This window comes from Protopterus annectens, chromosome 11.part0 (genome assembly GCF_019279795.1).
Source record: "Protopterus annectens isolate FY-2018-M chromosome 11.part0, PAN1.0, whole genome shotgun sequence".
NCBI classification, from domain to species: Eukaryota; Metazoa; Chordata; order Ceratodontiformes; family Protopteridae; genus Protopterus; species Protopterus annectens.
Window position 1 is genome coordinate 657,467,728 of NC_056745.1, and position 18,432 is coordinate 657,486,159.

General features: G+C 39.1%; 1 protein-coding gene across 1 annotated transcript in view; it reads left to right on the forward strand.

Annotated features, from left to right (window-relative positions):
* Positions 1-18,432, forward strand: part of LOC122815534 (tetraspanin-33-like) — a 429,437-nt gene that overhangs the window by 137,354 nt on the left and 273,651 nt on the right. The window contains exon 4 of the mRNA XM_044088100.1: positions 12,619-12,693. Within this exon, the coding sequence (XP_043944035.1) occupies positions 12,619-12,693 (75 nt within the window). The remainder of the gene's footprint in view (positions 1-12,618; positions 12,694-18,432) is intronic.

The following is an 18,432-nucleotide window of genomic DNA, read 5'->3' on the forward strand; positions in this document are numbered from 1 at the left end:
AAGATGCAGAAAATAACCACTTTAATAAGTAAAAATAAAAATAAAAATACAAATCCAGTTAAGCATTTTCAGCTTGCAACACCTTTCATAAAGACTTCAGCAGAAAGTATACATGCGCATGTATGTGAGTGTGTGTGTGTGTGTGTGTGTGTGTGTGTGTGTGTGTGTGTGTGTGTGTGTGTGTGTGTGTGTGTGTGTGTGTGTGTGTGTGTGTATACATACCACACACACACACACACACACACATATATATATATATATATATATATATATATATATATATATATATATATATATATACATTTATACATGCACATGCAGATATGATTCAGATACATACAAAAATTGAAAATGAGCATGTCTGTTGGAAGATGAATGGTAAAAAATATAATGCATCGAATAGCTGTATAATATCAATTTATAGTGCTACTTAGCAATACAGGCTATAACTCTATAACCAGTTGAAGTACTACAGCAACTATCTCAGAATAATATGTCTTGATTCTCAGCTGCAGGATACACTTAGCTGGTTATTTTAGGTATACGTACAAATACGCAACTTTATTTTCATATACTTTAGTGCATACAAGTCTAAAAGGTATGTGCATCAGGTATGCCATCATTCCAGTTTAAAAATTGCTGCTGTTACACTTGCATATTTATTATTCCTCCTGATGCCTACATCCAATGGATATCCCCTTTAAATGTACAGCTTTGATTCTTGAGATGAATGTGGAAGAAATAATGGCCACAGTAATATACTTCTTCTTGTTGCTCACACTAGTACACATGCCTGACCTCTGCTTTCAGATGAAAGCCTTCTTCTCAAAAAACAGAGAGACGTCTGTGTACACATCTAATCCTAGAATGGGATGAAAGTGAATGAATAAATGGGCCAAGGTATTATAAATCAACTTGCTGCTGTTACATAAATATTATAGCATGCTTCTTTTCACACCTTCCCCCAGATGATAGCCTATATTTGTTAACTTTTGTGACTTTATATTGGGGCGAAAGTAAAATAACAAATGGCCACAGTAAAATTTCAGTTTATTGCTCTCAGACACATGGCTCTTCATTTAAAAAATGCTCAAATGACCCACAGTTGGTCCAACATTGATCAGAGCATGTTAACAGTTGACACAAAGACCATGGTCTTAAATTAAATGTCAAAAAATTAAAATATTTCATTTTGATAAACAAACAGTTTCTATTAACATATAGGAGATGCAACCTTGCAGTCAGACACTGTTGTCAGAGATCTAGGCACTCTTGCTGATAATTCCTTATCATTTGAACATCATGTCTCTACAGTAGTTCAAAAAGCCTTTTATCTGACCCATCTAATTTCCAAAGGCATCTCCAGTGGATCCAGATAATTACCCTATACATCTATCTTCTCAGACTCATCAGTATTAAATATAATGCACCTTTTGGCATGTATTTGTCTAAAACATATCACACAACTCATGAGACCTCAGAGATTCATAACTAAAAAGATCAGTGGCATCAAAAATCTTAGTTATCAGGGGAGAGTGGCAGCCCTTTCTCTGTACTCAGTCCCTTACAGACTCCTCTGTGAAGATATGCGTTTAACCTTTTGAACCATGAAAGATCCTACCCTATTTGACTTCCTGTTTCTTCACAGAACTAGTGGTACATCAAATACTCAGTTCAAGGAACTAAGTCTTCATCAGCTGATAAATAAGACACATTGGCAGGATAGATTCATATCCCAACATATCCCTCATATCTGCGAGAAAGTTCCACTGCATGGCAAGCGGAGTAGCTCCCTTGTCACCTTTAAAGTAAACATAGATAATTGAACTGGCAGCCTCAAATTCTTCCCTGGTTTATCTTATCTTTACCTCTTTGAGGCTAGAGGTAGCTTTTAAATAGGGTTTTTGGCTAGGCTTATAATGGTCTGCAGACTGATTTTCTAGTACTTACCTATGAAACTATGAACCTATTATGTATCTTATTTCCACACTTTGCTCAACTGCAGACTTCTTGTGTCATCTTCATGCTGTTTTGAGATACTTCCATTCCTCGTCTGCTCCACCTATTTTATTTCCTTCCTGAGATGCAAGGGTCATGAATATTTCTATGGACTACTGGCTTTTACTCCAGCTAAATGCCATTTCTTCATCCTAGTCTTTGTTAATCTTAGTGCCCTTGCTTACTAGTGCTTGCATCAAATTGTAGACCCAGTTATTTATGTTGTAGGGCTGACCTTTTCACAAGGCAAGACTTTGTAATCTCAGATTTGACCCCCAATGACTCATTCTGACTAAAATGAAGTTTACAATTGTAATTTTATGGCTCTCTGTCTTAGGGAACATGTATTGGTTGTAATTAAGCCAGTTGTCAGGCAGATGTTGACGCAGGAAATCCTTATAGTAGCATTCAGGCCACTCATTATCAAAACTTTATCAAGACATTATCATTTTCCCTAAGTTATTGTGGAGCTCCTTTATCTGATGCCTGAATGCCCTTTTATCCTGGGATCGTGCATTGTGCTCTAGTCTTTACATTAGAGTTAGACTGTTGTGAGTCTGTCATTCATTCTGATGATTTCTTTTACTGTCTTCACAAACCTCTATTTTACCATGATTCCCACACCATTTCTAATCTCCCTGCTCCTGAGAAGTAGGCTATGGATCTCTTTCTTACCATCACGTCAACTACTTCCAAGCAGCCTGTCAATAACAATTATCTTCAGTGAATCTATCACTAATTAATTGTTTAAAGGTTGCTTATATTTACATTCAACTTTCACTTAATAGAACATCACAGGTAAGCCAGTCTGGACATTTGGACACCAGCTGGCCAGTAGCTTACTGATCATGGGATGCTAGGCTTTATTTTGGGCTGGGACAGGCCAATGAGGACATGCTGCTCCCTTTCACTGTTAGCACTGGTCTCTGGCATAGGTCATAGCTGCCTGGGTCCTCAACCCACAACACTAGTAAATATCCATGCTCCTTTTTTGCTGACATTAGTCAACGTGGCCATATCATCTAGAGATAATTTTATGCCACTATGTGGCCAGCCCTTACAGCACAGCCTTTTGACCATGTTTTCCTATCTGAGGACACTGCACTACAGTTAATACATAAAGAGATTTGTCCTGCATGGCTCTTTCCCTGATAGGCACCACCTAGAGTCTCAGTTGCTGCTGTCCAGACATGTCAAGTTCAACTGGGAAGACTGGAATAGAAGCTGGGCCCTTCCATCCTTGGGGTGCCACCTTTTACATACTCATTCACCACAGCAAACACTCACCTTGATTTTGGGAGGGACCCAAGAGGAGGTGGGAGGAACTTCACACAGACATGGGGAGTACATACAAATTCCATACATACCCTGAACAGAAATTAAGATCAAACACAAGACCCTTGATCTGTGAGAAAAAGATCTTGACCATTAGGTCAGCCATGTCTTTGATGAGTTTTTTAGATAACCAACATGAAATTTTACATAAACCCTGAAAAATGAAATGGCTGCATAGCCAAAACTGTTAACAGGCAATTGCAAATAAAACCATTTGGGGAACCATGTAATAATCACTAGTAATCTATCCCAAAGGTTCATGTTAAGGTCATTACTATCTGGTACTTCCAGTGCTTCTATAAAAGTAAGCTATCATGCTTGGGTAATATCATATGCTACTGACTGCAAAATAAGAAGTGCAGCTGCATTAAATCGAGTTTCATTCTATCTTTAGTTATACTTCAGCTGGGCACTGATAATTGGTTGTACTCTCTTAATACATTGCAGTTTTATTCAAATGTTCATTTTCATAATGCTATTCTTTAAATGTGCTCCTAACTATTCTAATTATTATTATTATTATTATTATTATTATTTACTTAACATGTTCTCACTTTCCATGATGCTGTTGTTATTCAGACCGCTCCTTACTTCTTGTATAACTCTGTTGAAAATGTAAACATTTGTCATGACAGGCTGAATCATTGGGGTTATGACTGAAAAAGGTCTGTGGACCAGTCCACCTACCTGTTTAACAAATAAATAAATTAAATGAGCAGTTAATGCCCTGAAGTGGTGGTTGTTTCTGGAAGAGTACTAATGGGCAGAAACAGAGAGTTAACGATCATAGCTTAAAAACAATAAAAAAATACAAGCGTATTTATAGAGCCTTAAAGCTTGATTATAATGTGCCTACCATGTCCAATGTAATTTACTTAATTTCCATGGTATGTCACACAAACCTATCCAACTAATGATTCCCCTAAAGGAATTGTTAGTTAAAATGTACATGTGAATGCAATCCTTTCTTCTATCCCTTCTTGACTATAAACAAAATACTGTACATAACATCTCTTGCATTACTTATCATATTACATTTTTTGGAAGTGTGATTATGTCATTTGACTGCAAACCTCTAGTTACAATAGCTGGAGCTTTTGATACCATATTACATGAAGCAGTAGATGAAAGTATAATCGCATTTAAAATTGACAACTGCTAACACAGGATGGATAGTGACATGAGAACAGGGTGTGAAGGAGATGACAGGCAGCCAGTGCAGGGGCAGAGAAGAAAGTTTTTCTAATTGGAAACTCAGTCACCAAGGGACTTAATAGTCCTGCCAAGGGAAAATGTAGAGACCAAATTACAGTGAAACTGGTATTCAGAATTAGGCTTAGTAAGACATGAAATGATATTATTAAAAGGAAAGGCAGGTACATGTAGCATATGAAGGACTAACGTCAGTTTAACTTCTCCAAGATTTTTGGGTTTCTAATACCATGATGGGAATGAACTCCATTCCTATGTCAAAGTATGATTAAAGGTTGTGAAATTATTATTGTTTCAGTCTTTGATGTTAGCCAGAAGTGCCCTTCACAGCACTTACTGTGTGCCCAGAGCTGACTCCTGCAATTCATATGAAGTTACATGAATTTGTAGCATATATAAATACGACTGTAAATTATTTTTTATAAGACCTGTTGCTCCTACTACTATTGGAACTGTCGGGTTATCATTCTTCCACAACACCTTCATTTTATAACTTTGTGTCTCTCTCTATACGTAAGACACTGTAATCACTGGGTGGAGCAATTTCATTGATCAATGGTACATTTGTCCTTCTCATGGACTATTATATCTTTTTTCTTAAATAATGTCATTGTATAATAGCAATAACCCACTTCTGGGTGTGGGTAATGCTGAATTTACCCACGGTTGGCTTTGTTTGGCCACTCAGGCTTCGCCCTCGTGACCAAACCACGCCAACCATGGGTAAATCCAGCATTACCCACACCCAGGCATGGGTTATTGCGATAATGTTTTATTGGGCTGAAAATTTTTCATTAAGTGAGGAACTATGCATGCTGATTGGATATCAAAGAGAGTATGCATTATGTTGTTATAATAACCATAGTTAGTGTACATAATGAGAAGATGGATTTTCCTCTACTTAAAACTTTGTATTCTAATTGTGTTCTGTCACAGGAGGATTTCAGCTTGGGTGTGATTTTCTACATATAATCAAATGGTTTATAAAAAGTGGGAGAGATCACAAAGACTTTGGAGGTAAACAGATAAGCCTAACAACTGCATATATTTTATTAGTGCATGCTATTTTCCATCAACTGGATAAATGTAAAAGTGTGTTTTAGTTGTCATGACATTACTAAGTAAATAACTGAATATGTAAATCAAAATTAAGACTGCCCAAAGTAACCTCCCCACACACACACACACATACACACACACACACACATATGCACACAATGTCTACAAACTTCCTAGCTAACATACCTCCTCTTAACAAATGTCCGTGATATCTGGGGACACAATTCGTTTGGATTGCATAGCAAGGCTTATAAAGGCCTTGGTGATCATTAGCCTTGTATATAACTATAAACCTATGAACCTATATACAAATCAGTGAGGAATGAAGTCAGTAAATAATGGCATACACGAAAAACACGACAAGGAAACCAAAACCAGGATCCAAAACCACAAATCTTGACTTAATTCCACCACAGCAAACTCAAGGAAGTAGGGACACCAAACCACGAAGATGAAATTCTTTTATTCCAGAGCGAAACAAAACAGACTGAGCGCTTTCACCAGCCAACCTGGTATCATCAGAGTCTATGTAACAACTGTTCATTCACACTTAAATACACATCCACACACCCTACAGCAGTCCTAATTCAACCAATTATTCAATGATTCCATTAATTCCTTAAAGAAATATTCATTACATTAATAAAACATGAATATAATTAAAAATACATACTACATGAAAACTCTATTATTATCTAACAAACACAAAAAACATAACAACAGACATAATTACAAACAAGACTGTATGAATTAAATAATTTGATTAAAGTTTGTTAACAATATATAATATATAGAATAAGCTTTTATATTTCATATTACACTAGCTCTCAGCTTCAAATGAGGTTTTAAGGAGATGTGATCATTTAATCCTGGAAACCTAGAGGAATGAAGTCAGTAAATAATGGCATACATCTGAGTTTCAGAAAAAAATGCATGCTAACACAAATCCTGTTATTCTAGCAACTTTCAAAATTTGAGCAGTACTTAAAATCTGCCCTATTTGTTGGCCTTTGTTCACCCATTGTTTTATGCTTTGCCCAAATTTTTGTGCTAAGATATGTTATTAGCAAACTAGGCCAGAGAGATCATGGAGTGGGGGTGCTAGGTAGTGTAGGTAATATTCTCAGAAGTGCTACCTGTACCAGCAGACTGCCCACTGAGGAGGGTGAGAGTTATGTATTTGCCATGCAGAAGTACTGGTCACATCTCTGTTTTCAGCTTCTTTGGCATTCTTCTGTCACCCACTAGTGCTAGTTGACTGTAGCCCCCTGATTCTAGATTTGACCTCCTCAGACTTCAGTTTCATGCAGCCACCCCTCCCAGATACTCAAAGCTGTTAAACTGTTCCACAATTTTTTTTCTATCTCAGTTTTAAGCTTCTTCTGATTTCCCCATTGGGTTCCATGATCACTGTCTTGTCTGTACTCACTGTCAAATAGATACTTGGGAAATAAAAAGTTTAAACAAGGTATAAGTCTGACTATAATCCAACTGCAGTTAAAAGAAAGAAAAATCCCATCTAAACCACCACTGCATGGAACTTGTACTTGTCCAGCATTACGGTGTCATGGACTTAAAAAAACACAATTAAAAGGCAAAAAATAACACTAATTTAAATAGCAATTCAGACAATAAAACAATCAAACAACTGCATAATTGAAGAATGCATTATTAATTTTTATAAACTTGATTATACAGCATGAATATATCAAGCCATAAAGAAGCTACCTAATTTACATAAACTTCAGATGTTTCAGATAACAACTTACAGCTACAAATATCTTTCATGCAAACTACTGGTGCTTTCCAAGCCCATGAAGTCCTATATTGTCCTCACCTTTCCCTTACCTCACCTCACCTGTCTTTCCCTTAGTCATACAGGCAAACTTCTACCTGAACAACCTGCCCAACACCCCCCCCCCCCCCCGCCTTCTCTACCAGCTTCTATTAATCATCAGCTTGGCTGTTTCCTAGGCTCTGAGCCTGAAAAAAGGGGAAAACAAGTAATCTCTACTTCAAAAATGTATTCAGCATAAACAGATACTTCTTGTTCTAGAAAAAAATAATGCTGCTATAGCAATCAAATATCAGATGTAGTTGCACATCAACAATCTGTTCTACCAGCTGTCTTCTCTAGAAAACTGTAATTGGATAATCTGATTCCTCTTTATTGAGAAGCTATAAAAGTACCATTGTGTAACTTCTCATTGTAGTGGATGTTGAATTAAAGGTATCGGTGGTGCAGTTCTCTTCTATAATATGTGATTTCTTGCAACAGTCAAATGTCCATGCTGACCAGAATTCCAAAGCAGTTCAGATGTCACCTCCCCTGATTATCTCCCCACTCAGAATGTCAGCTGTAATTCAGTTGCAAACAAGAGGATGACCCTCACCATCTTCTCTTCATTTTTGGTAATGGAGCCAACAACAACAATACCTGTCCCCTACTGCAGGGTGAGGAGAAAGAAAGAGTAATGGTCACCACACAGAAGGAAATTTTCACCAATACCCCAAGGCAGGATGACCCAGAAACATCACATGCAATTAAGCACTACCATACACCCGAAATGGTATCCATAGAAGGAGGATCCACATTCACACCTAGTCTGAGCTATCTTCACCTGAAAGGTATCAGGGAATCAAGAGGAGAGCCTAACAATTGCGAGGGACAGGATGGTGGGAGCTAGTATTGCAGCAGTGATATTTCTAATGAGATATCCACTGTTATACTGAATTCCTTGCACAGCTGTAGTATCGTCTTTGTAAGAATTACTGCTGCTGTCCTGTTCCATAATGTCAGAGAGTACCTTGTGATATTTGGAGAGCATGACCTTGGACTGATAAAGGACACTACAGTATTCCCTTTAGCACTGCAGCTGCAAAGCCTGCCCTGTTCCGAGAATAGATGTCCAGCTTGTAGTGTTTGGAAAATGCATGAATGAAAAACTGTCTGGCTTTCTCACTGATGCCTTTTATTGAAATTTTCTTCAAAAAAAGCCAGTGCAGTAACAACTAGCCTGGTATCAGCAGCCCTGACCTTGCCTTCCAGTGATTTTCCATTAGAGAATAAGATGGAGTTCACTAGCCATTTAGAGAGGATTTTTTGACTTTTGGCCTCCTCTGTTTTCTTGGTATAAAGAAATTGAAGAGCAGACCTGTTTGCTTAAATTAATTGGCTCTGTTATTATATCTTAGTTGCCTCTGTTTGTCAAAGCAGGCATATAAAATGGCTTCCTCTTTGTGCTGCACAAACTTAGGCATAAACAAAGTGTTATAATTTGGAGAAACTATATCCTTCTGATAAACAGTGTATGATTCCTTACACATTTAAGCCTGAAACTCTGACATCCTTTTAGTTGAGTTTATGGCCAACACAAAAATAATTTTCTGAGAGAGGGCTTTTAAGCTAGCAGATCTAGCCAGCTCAAAAGGTAGTAAAATCATCTTATCTGTTATGATGTTCAGGTCACAGGATGAAAGAACAGGTCCCAAGGAGGCCTAAAGTACTTTGTTTACTTTGAGGAACAGCTTAGCTGTGGAATTGCTGAACAGTGAATCCCAAAGGAACTGTATGTCAACCTTTTGAAAAACAATTCAGACAAATAATGCAGAATGAGTGTAATGCTTGGTGAGGCCAGCTCAGTTCCTTGGCAGTGACATTGAACCAAGAATTATTTTCCATTTTCCCTAGTTATGTAGAAATTTTTAAACATTTGGCCTTTTAACTTCACCTATGATATCTACCACCTGCTGGTAAAGCAGGTTGCTCTGGGGTACTGTTTTGAATTTCCAAGCCTTGAGTCTCAGTATTATGAAAGTTAGATGAATGCTCTCCCTACTGAGTCAGCAGGTCTACTTGTGGAGGTAGGACCAATGATTCATCCCAGAGAAGCTAGTGAAAAACACACACAGACATGCTTTGGGCAGAAGTAGCTATGAGAATGAGTTTTTCCATGTCATTGTTTGTTTTTGCTAGGACCCTTTTTGTTCAGTGAAAAAGGCAGAAAGGCATTGATGAGGCCCAAGTGCCACTTTATGAAGAATGTGCTGCTTGTCCTGGCTTCATTACAGGGGTGAAGGGAGCATAAGTGAAGGAGCTGATGATTCCCCTCTGCTGTGAGCAGACCCAGCTTTGCTGTTCCATATCTGTTTATTATCTCCAGGAATATACATGTGTTTAGTATGCATTTGTGTCCAGCAGTCAGACCTCTGCTCAGGTGATCTGTTAGGATATTTTGGTTGATTGCTAGGTCCTCATTGCTAATCTAAACAGTGGGTATGGGTCAGTCCTTCTGTATATACTGATTTACTACATTTATTTGGCATTGTGTATGACTGTGATATGCACTCCTGGCAAAAGGTCTTGGCTGCACACCTTGGCAGCAACTATTGCTGCCAGCTTTCTTCAAGTACTTTTACTGGGAGCCTAATATAAAATACATTTTAAAATGGAAAGCTTTAAAAGTGTGATTTCATTGTTTCTATAGGTCTGGTGGATGCTAAAGATATAATGGTTTGAATCAAGTGATTAAAATGTTTTGGCTCTGGCAAATGGTTTACTCTTTTGAAGTCTTTTATTGAATAAGATGAAAATGCTGAATTATAGTCATTTCAGTGAGCATGATTCTTTCATCCTGTTTTTGCTGTAGTTTCTGTATTCTACAGGATTTAAGATTATGAGTGTTTTATTTATTGACAGAAGTATAAGGCTGTGGCTGATATGCCTATATCCAGCAGCATTCCTGAGTTTGATTTCCAGTAGCTTCCATTTGATTCCTGTAGGACTCTGAGTGACACACTTAACCAGACAGTACTTCCAGGCTAGGCTTGAAGTGGGTCCACATACATCAGTGCTCTACCATGTTAAAAGGTACTTTTACACAAACAAAATCTGTTGCTAGTGGTAAGGATGCAGTGTTCTTTCCAAGCTGTATTGGCACACCCTTCCCTACAACTATCACAAACATTACAAATCACATATGAAGGCATCCCATGACACTGCTAAGTGTGGCATTCACAATGATCATTTTCAGATGGATTTATAGCAATGTATGATGCAGACACACAGAACATACTCAAGTTCACATCTGCTTGGTTTACTGCGATGGATGTTTACTCCACAATCCACAGCACAGTTTCTATAGAAAACTTAGTAGTTTAATACTCCTCTCTTATATGTCCTAATGTCAATAAAACATTACATGTCAACAGCTCCAGCTGATCTTCTAAAGGTCCCCAAGGCCAACTGTTGCTCGTTCCATGAAAATGCTTTCAATACATCCCAGATGGTCTAGTTCCCCATATACTAGAATGGCAACCACAAAATTCATTGGAAGTGCAGTCAAACTACCTCTGCTTACTACACACTGATAACCCCCACACTCTGTACTGGCCATACATCAAGCTAAGGGGCTGGCACAAGCTTCATCTTGCCAACACATTTAGCTGCCACCTGGCAGTGACATGAGTGAATGCACATGGCATGCTCATGATTAGTGAGAGATCATCTACGGCTGTGTGTATTTTGGTGGGATGATGAAGCCTGTGTCAGCTGCTGTCTCACTATACATCCTGTGCTAAGATGGAAGCTATTACTCTTCTTGGATGATGAAGGGGGAATACAGTTCTGTGAATTGCACTAATGTGGGACTGGATTGTTTGGAGTGAGTGCTTACCCATCAAGAGTTTGTAATCAAACAATGTAATATCATTGGAGTGATCAGATGAGGGGGCAGAAGATCACATACACAGTGTATGTACTATACTCATAATTAGAGGATCCCATCAATTAAGCAAGGAAAATGCCATACATTTATAGGACTGGGGAAAGTTGATAATGTAGGGGAACCACAAGATAATTAGCAGACCCCTGTATACCATGTGTGAGAAGGCCTCACTCCATTTAAGTGTTGCTTGTGATGGGAGACAGGCCACTTAAATCTGCTTTTGTTGGCACACTCTATGTGTGATGAGCATAGGCTCCAGAATATACTAGAATGACTTGGTGAAATACAACCGTGTGCTTGGTGCACTACCTAATCTGCATGGACATAGCTCCACCTTCTGTACCCATCATAATTACATTTCACAAGCACATCAGGAAACTTGATAAACAGCACTATCCCTAGTATTCTAGTATGTAACAGGTCTGAATTACAACAGATTATTGTACCAAGGTGCAAATGTGATGATACAAAATTACAGAACTATATAAACACCATTCAAATTTCACAGCAATTCCCACTCAGTAGTTTCAATTGATTTATAAATGTGCCCCTGTCTTTCTCCTCTGGAGAGTGCTAAATAATTTCTGTCCATTCTTCCTAAAAAATGTAAGTATATATACATATAAATATACATATATACATATATACATATATATATATATATATAGAGAGAGAGAGAGAGATGTGTGTGTATATATCTATATATATATCTATATATCTATATATCTATATCTATATATATATATATATATATATATATATATATATATCTCAAATATCTTGTCTTGCTGGTTAAACCTATTGCCCAGCATCTTGGAGTTTTCATTTTTAGCAAATGATTTGCACAGACCTGCACAGCAGTACATCTGTACCTATGCTTTATTTTTCCAGCCTTCCTCTGTGGAGCGAATACATTCTGTGGTACAACAGAGATGCACTATTTTTGCATCCACACAATTGCTCACCTACACAATGCCAAGTATCACTAATGTTTTTTTTTTTTTTTTTCCCCAGCAGAGCACAGGAACCTCCTCAGTGAAGACAGTCATCAAAAAACATTTAACTATCTTTATTAAGTAACTAAAGTCCAACACCAAACATAAGCTGACAGTATAGTAAATAAAAGCACTACTGAGTTACTGACATAGCACAAGAAGAAATGTATCAGGAAGTAAGATGTTAGCTAGTGCAAAGCCTACTGTCTTCTGCAAATCATGTTACTATTAATTCTGAGAGTTTTTAGTAAGACCTCATTCACTCATCATGATTTCATTTTGTTGTTTTGCAGTTCTCAATAAGCCTTACCATGATTTTCCTGCTGCAGTTGGCTATCGCAGTCCTTGGTTTTGTTTATTCTAGCAAGGTAAGTCAAGCATGTCAGAAAGTTGTGGACCTGTTTCAGGCCATCCATTCAGGTGAGTAATATTTATATAGTAACTGTATTGTAAATATAGCAACAGCAGGTCATATGTCATGACATCATCTGGCAAGGTCTCAGTGAACTGAGGTGCTGGCCAGCTTTGCAACTGCCATCTCAGTAGCTACTGTTCAGAAATAGGACAAGAAAATTTCTCTGTTCTCAGAGTGGGGGGGTGTCTTTGCTTTTCTACTTCTAGACTGCTGTCAAATGGAGGCTGAGTGAAAATAATAGAAGTCATGATGGTATTTGTAGATACACTAAGCAATGATGTGTTATGCATGTATACAGGTGTATTATAAAGTATGCATGGCCAAGGGAGAAAAAAACAGGAATACAATTCCTTTACCTACCTTGGAACCTTGCAGGCCACAGAACTGAAATGGGGATTTCTTCAAGTCCTGGATTACTTACATCTCGAGCAAACATGAGTATAAAAGCCAAGAATACCATCAAGACTTGGCCAGTTAAAACCCTATATTTAATAAAAACATAAAAGATAAGCGCATTTGGAAAAATCCTTCCTCAGATCAAAGAGTAAAAAGTGAAGAAGTCCTTTACACAAAACATAGACCAATTAGAAGTCGACAATGAGGTCACGCCTACTGGTATATTTATGTTATTGGTTTAAATGAACCAACACCCACATAATGAATTTTCCATTCAAAATCAATGTCTAAGCCTTCATTGTCAGTCAAAGGAAAAATGTTACCAAAACCCCCAGAGGATAACACAAGCACAATTTTATAAGACAAACAAGTTATCCAGTATGAGGAAACCAGTGAGGTTCTACATTACCTTCCCACTATGGCATCCAGAAGTCAAGAATGAATCTGACTTAGGGCTGACCATCAGAGATTCCTGTACAGTTGGCAACCCATCTCGTGACGTAGGGATTTATGTTCAGGCTGGTGAGTTTTTCTGTAATACCCGAGTGGGGAATGGTGTCAAAAGCCTTGGCGAGGTCAAGGTAGACTGTGTGAACCACCTTTCCCTCGTCTATGGCCTTAGTGACTGTCTCAAAGAAGTCAAGCAGATTTAGTAGGCATGATCTGCCCTTAACAAAGCAGAACTGAGTCGGGTCAAGTGTTTGGAGGTTCCCAATGTCTTTGTTAATGAGTTCCATTATGATGCGCTCCATAGCCTTGCAGACCAGGCTAGTCAGGCTTATGGGGGAATAGTTACCAGGGTCAGTTGTGGCCCCTCCTTTGTGGAGAGGAATAACAGTTGCTGTGTGCCATTCTATAGGCATGTAGCCTGTGGAGAGGCTGAGGTTGAACAGCGTGTTTGGGAGGGGGTTAGTTTGTTCTGTAGTTCATGCAAGATGCAGCCTGGGACACCATCTGGCCCCATTGACGCTGTGTTTCTGGCTTTTGAAAGGGCTGTTTTCACCTGTGCGTCTGTGATTTTTGGGACACTACACTTTTCCGGTATTGTTGTTGTCCCTTTTGGGGGTGAGAGGGGGGTGAAGTTTGCACTGAATCTATCTGCCAGGATGTTGATAATATCAGCAGGTTCAGTATATTTTGTGCTATTTTGCACTAGTTCAGTGCATATCTGTGAGTTGCCACTTAGATTCTTAACATAGCTAAAGAAATAAATAAATAATAGATTATTACTAGGCTAACAGCCCTCATAGACCATTTTAAGCCTAGCCAATTACCCCCTGTGAGAATCAAACCCTGCCACCTTGTGTTTCTAAGGTAAACACTTTAACCATTACGCCACCCTCCCACCTCCCAGGCTTTGTGGTTATGTTTTAAATCCTTGGCTATTTTTCTTTCGAAGTTAGCCTTGGATAATTTTATGAGGGACCTTAGTTTCTTACTGATACTGATCAGGGATGTCTTTCCTTCTTGGGATTTGCTTTTTTTCTGAACTAGTTTCCTCCTTCTATTGTATAGCCTGTTTATGGCAGGGATCCACCGAACTGGTTTCCTTCTCTTAGAGGAGTAAGTCTTGGTTTTGCTAGGGATGGCATGATCCATGTATCCTTGTAGGTGCTCATCGAGTGCATTTGTAAAGGTTTCTGCATCTTGGTCAGCATTATCCTTTAGCGTGGGGGCTGTGAAACTTACCACCTGTGTCTTAAGTAAGGTGAAGTTTGCTTTAGAAAAGTTTTTTTACTGTGGTTTCCTTAGTTGGGGGTGGTGGTGGGGTGTGGACATCCAAAGTGATTAGTTTATGGTCTGAACTAACCAGTGACGGGTTGACCTCTGGTGTGGAACACCTGTCGATCATGTTGGCGATGACCAGGTCCAATATATTTTCACCTCTCATAGGGGAGTTTACCAGCTGATCCAGGGCATTTGAGTTGCTGAATTCCAGGAAGCGCTGGTGCTGGGAGTTTGTACTCGAGTAGTTTTCCCAGATAATAGTAGGGTAATTGAAATCGCCCAATATCAGGGTGTTCAGTAGGACCTTCATGTTTTCCAGTGCCTCCAGAAAAGTGGAGTGGTGGTCTTGTGTCATGGAGGATGATCTATAGCAGGCCACAATTTGCATTGCAGATTTGCCCGATGTTAGTTGCACATGGATGATCTCAGAGGTATCATGCTGCGCCACTAACCTGGAGGTGTAGGTATCCTTGATGAATATGGATACACCCCCTCCTTTTGTGTTTTGGCCCATGTTCTGTGGCCGAAACTTGTGGTATGAGTTGTAGCCCGGTAGTGCTGGGGTGCTCTCTGGAGCCTTGAACCAGGTTTCAGTTACTGCACAAATGTCAACGTTTTCCATACGGAGGAGTGCTTCGAGCACGTGCATTTTGAGATTTAAACACCTGGCGTTGAGTAGTATCTTAGCAAAGGTATGACATCTAGGTCCAAGGATGTCAGTTTCTAGTGCACTTGGCCCTCGTAAGACTAGATACATTTGGGAAGCCATAGATAGGCTTAGAAAAGCTTAGAAAAGCTTTCTGAGGTTGTTAAACTATTAATCACCTATTTCAAAGTAGTGTGCAAACAAGAAAAGAAAGATACTTGCAAAATGCTGATACCTCCATTATATCAGGTAATCCTAATGCTATTTGTTTTGGAGATGTGCAACAGATCCATCATTGTGGGATCAGAGGATAATTTGTAGGCTAGGTTAAGATCTCCTCTCGGCAGTCTGCAGGATACCAAGTACAGGGATAGGGCTTTGAGGCAGATTGCATAGGACATGTTTTTTATATCCTGTATTTTTTTTTTGAGGAACTTCTGTGGACTTTCTAGTTGTTGCATATGCCTGATTAGGTGCATACTAAAAGGGGAAGTGTACTCAGTGATTGGTCTTATGAGGGCCAAGTGCACCAGAAAATGACATCCTTGGACCTGGATGTCATGCCTTTGTATAGAAGCTGCACAACATGGAATGATTTCCGTACTACTGTAGACACATGATAGTCAATGGCCCGGTTACTGTCTACAAAGCATTCCCAAAACCTGACTACTCTGTCTCCTCTTAGGGATGCATTATCAGTGTGCTGTTTTCAGGGATACTCATCTTCCTGAAGGATGCTATTATGCATTTCTTGGCAGTAAGTTTTAGACTGTGACTCTGACATGAGTTATGACTGTGCCTAGTTTGCAATCATTTACAAATTTGGTCAGCCGGAGGCCCCTTGATGCTGGCCTTGATTTCAGAGAAGTAGATGCCAGAAAGGCAGCCCCAGCAGTGAGCCTTGAGGACCTCTGCTATTGGCTCTCATTTTTGTAGAAGAAGACTCCTGTATCCTAACTTTTTGCATCCTATCTTTGACCCTGTTGGTGATACCTTTCAAGACTAAAAAATGGGTGGGGGACAAAGGTCCCAAAATAGGGACATAGTTTAAATATTTCTCTTATAAACTTAGAAAATTGTTAGAGTAGCAGGATTTGTGTTAGCACACATTTTCTGAATGATATGAAGTCTGAAACTCAAACATATGTCATTATTTAGTGACTTCAGTCCTCACTGATTTGCTAGAAAACTACAAATTTTATGAGGAAAAGAGCAAAAATATGAGGCAAAAATCTGAATATTCTGTGATAATCTGGGCAGTTGCAGGGTATGCAGCTGGCTAACCAGTGGGGACATGGAGGTTTATACCTAATTTGATAAGTTTTTCTGCAATGCTTGAGTTGCGTATTGTGTTGAATGATTTGGCCAGGTGAAGGTAGGCAATACACAGCATTTTACTCTCATCCATTGCTTTGGTGTTTTTCTCAAAGAGGTTCACCAGGCTGAGCAGGCATGACCTGCCCTTGACAGAACCAAACTCAGCTAAATCCAGTGTCTGAAGGTTTCCTATGTCATTCTTTATCATTTCCTTGATAATTCTTTCCATGGCTTTGTAAATGAGATTAGTCAGACTTATGGGTCTGTAGATGGCTGACCCTTGTGCAGAGGGATAACAGTTGAAGTCCTCCATTTGCCTTTGACAAAGTCTGTTAGGAGGTTACGGTTAAAGAGTGTTTCTTATCATCCTGATAGGTCATGTTTCATCCTATTAAGGAGGAATCCTGGGATATTATCAGGACCCATTGATGCAGTATTCTTGGCCATGGAGAGTATACTGAGGACCTGTTCCTTACTGATCTTCTTCTTCTTTCAACTTTTCCCGGTTAGAGATCACCACAGTGGATCACCTGTCTGCTCATGATTAGCAGTGGAGCTTTACGGTGTCACCCAACCTTCCACAGGAGGCACACACTCACACCTAGGGCCAATTTAGAGTGTCCAACCCACCTACAGCATGTCTTTGGGATGTGGGAGGAAACCAGTGCTCCCGGAGGAAACCCACACGACCACAGGGAGGACATGCAGACTCCGCACAGAAGGCACCCCAGCCGAGGATCGAACCGGAGAACCTCTTGCTGTGAGGCGGCAATGCTAACCGCTGTACCACCATGGCCACCCTGCTCTGACAGTGCAAAAGCCATAAGAAAAGATGCTCAACTCATCAGTAGGGGACATAAAGGGAAAACAACTATCAAATGTTGATGCCCAGTTAGACTTCTAACCACACAACAGGCAGAATTATGGTTAAGGGGTTTTCCTGAGAGGTGTTTGGTGGGGGAGGGGGGTAAACCTGTAGCTAAATGTGTCATCCAGTAGATGTGATGTATCTATCTATCTGTATATGTATATATGTGTGTGTATATATATATATATATATATATATATATATATATATATATACACACACACACACACACACACACACACACACACACACACACACATATATATGTATACATAAATATACACACACACACACACACACACGTGCACACGTGTCTTCTAGCTCAGCATGGGTGTCTCCATTTAAATTTAATTCAGCACATTGCTGTGTATTGCCTTTGAGGTTCTGGACATAGCTGAAGAATGCCTTGTGACTGTTTTTGGCCTGGGAGGCTATTTTTAACTCAAAATTGGCTTTGATAGACTTGATTAGCCCTTGAGTTGCTTCTTTAGATCAATGAGGGAGTTTTCCCTTGCTGTTTATTGTACTTCCTCATTTTTGAAATGATTTTCTACTAATTGTTATATAAAATAATGAATAATAAAAATGGTGATACGATTCCACCAGAGTGGCTTTTTGTCCTATGCTTATTTTGAGTAGGTAGATTTGATCTGTGTCTCTGCAGCCAATAATGATTGTACAGACTTTTTGTGAACAATTCTGCATAAGCAGCAATGTTCTTCGTATTTGGGGGGGAC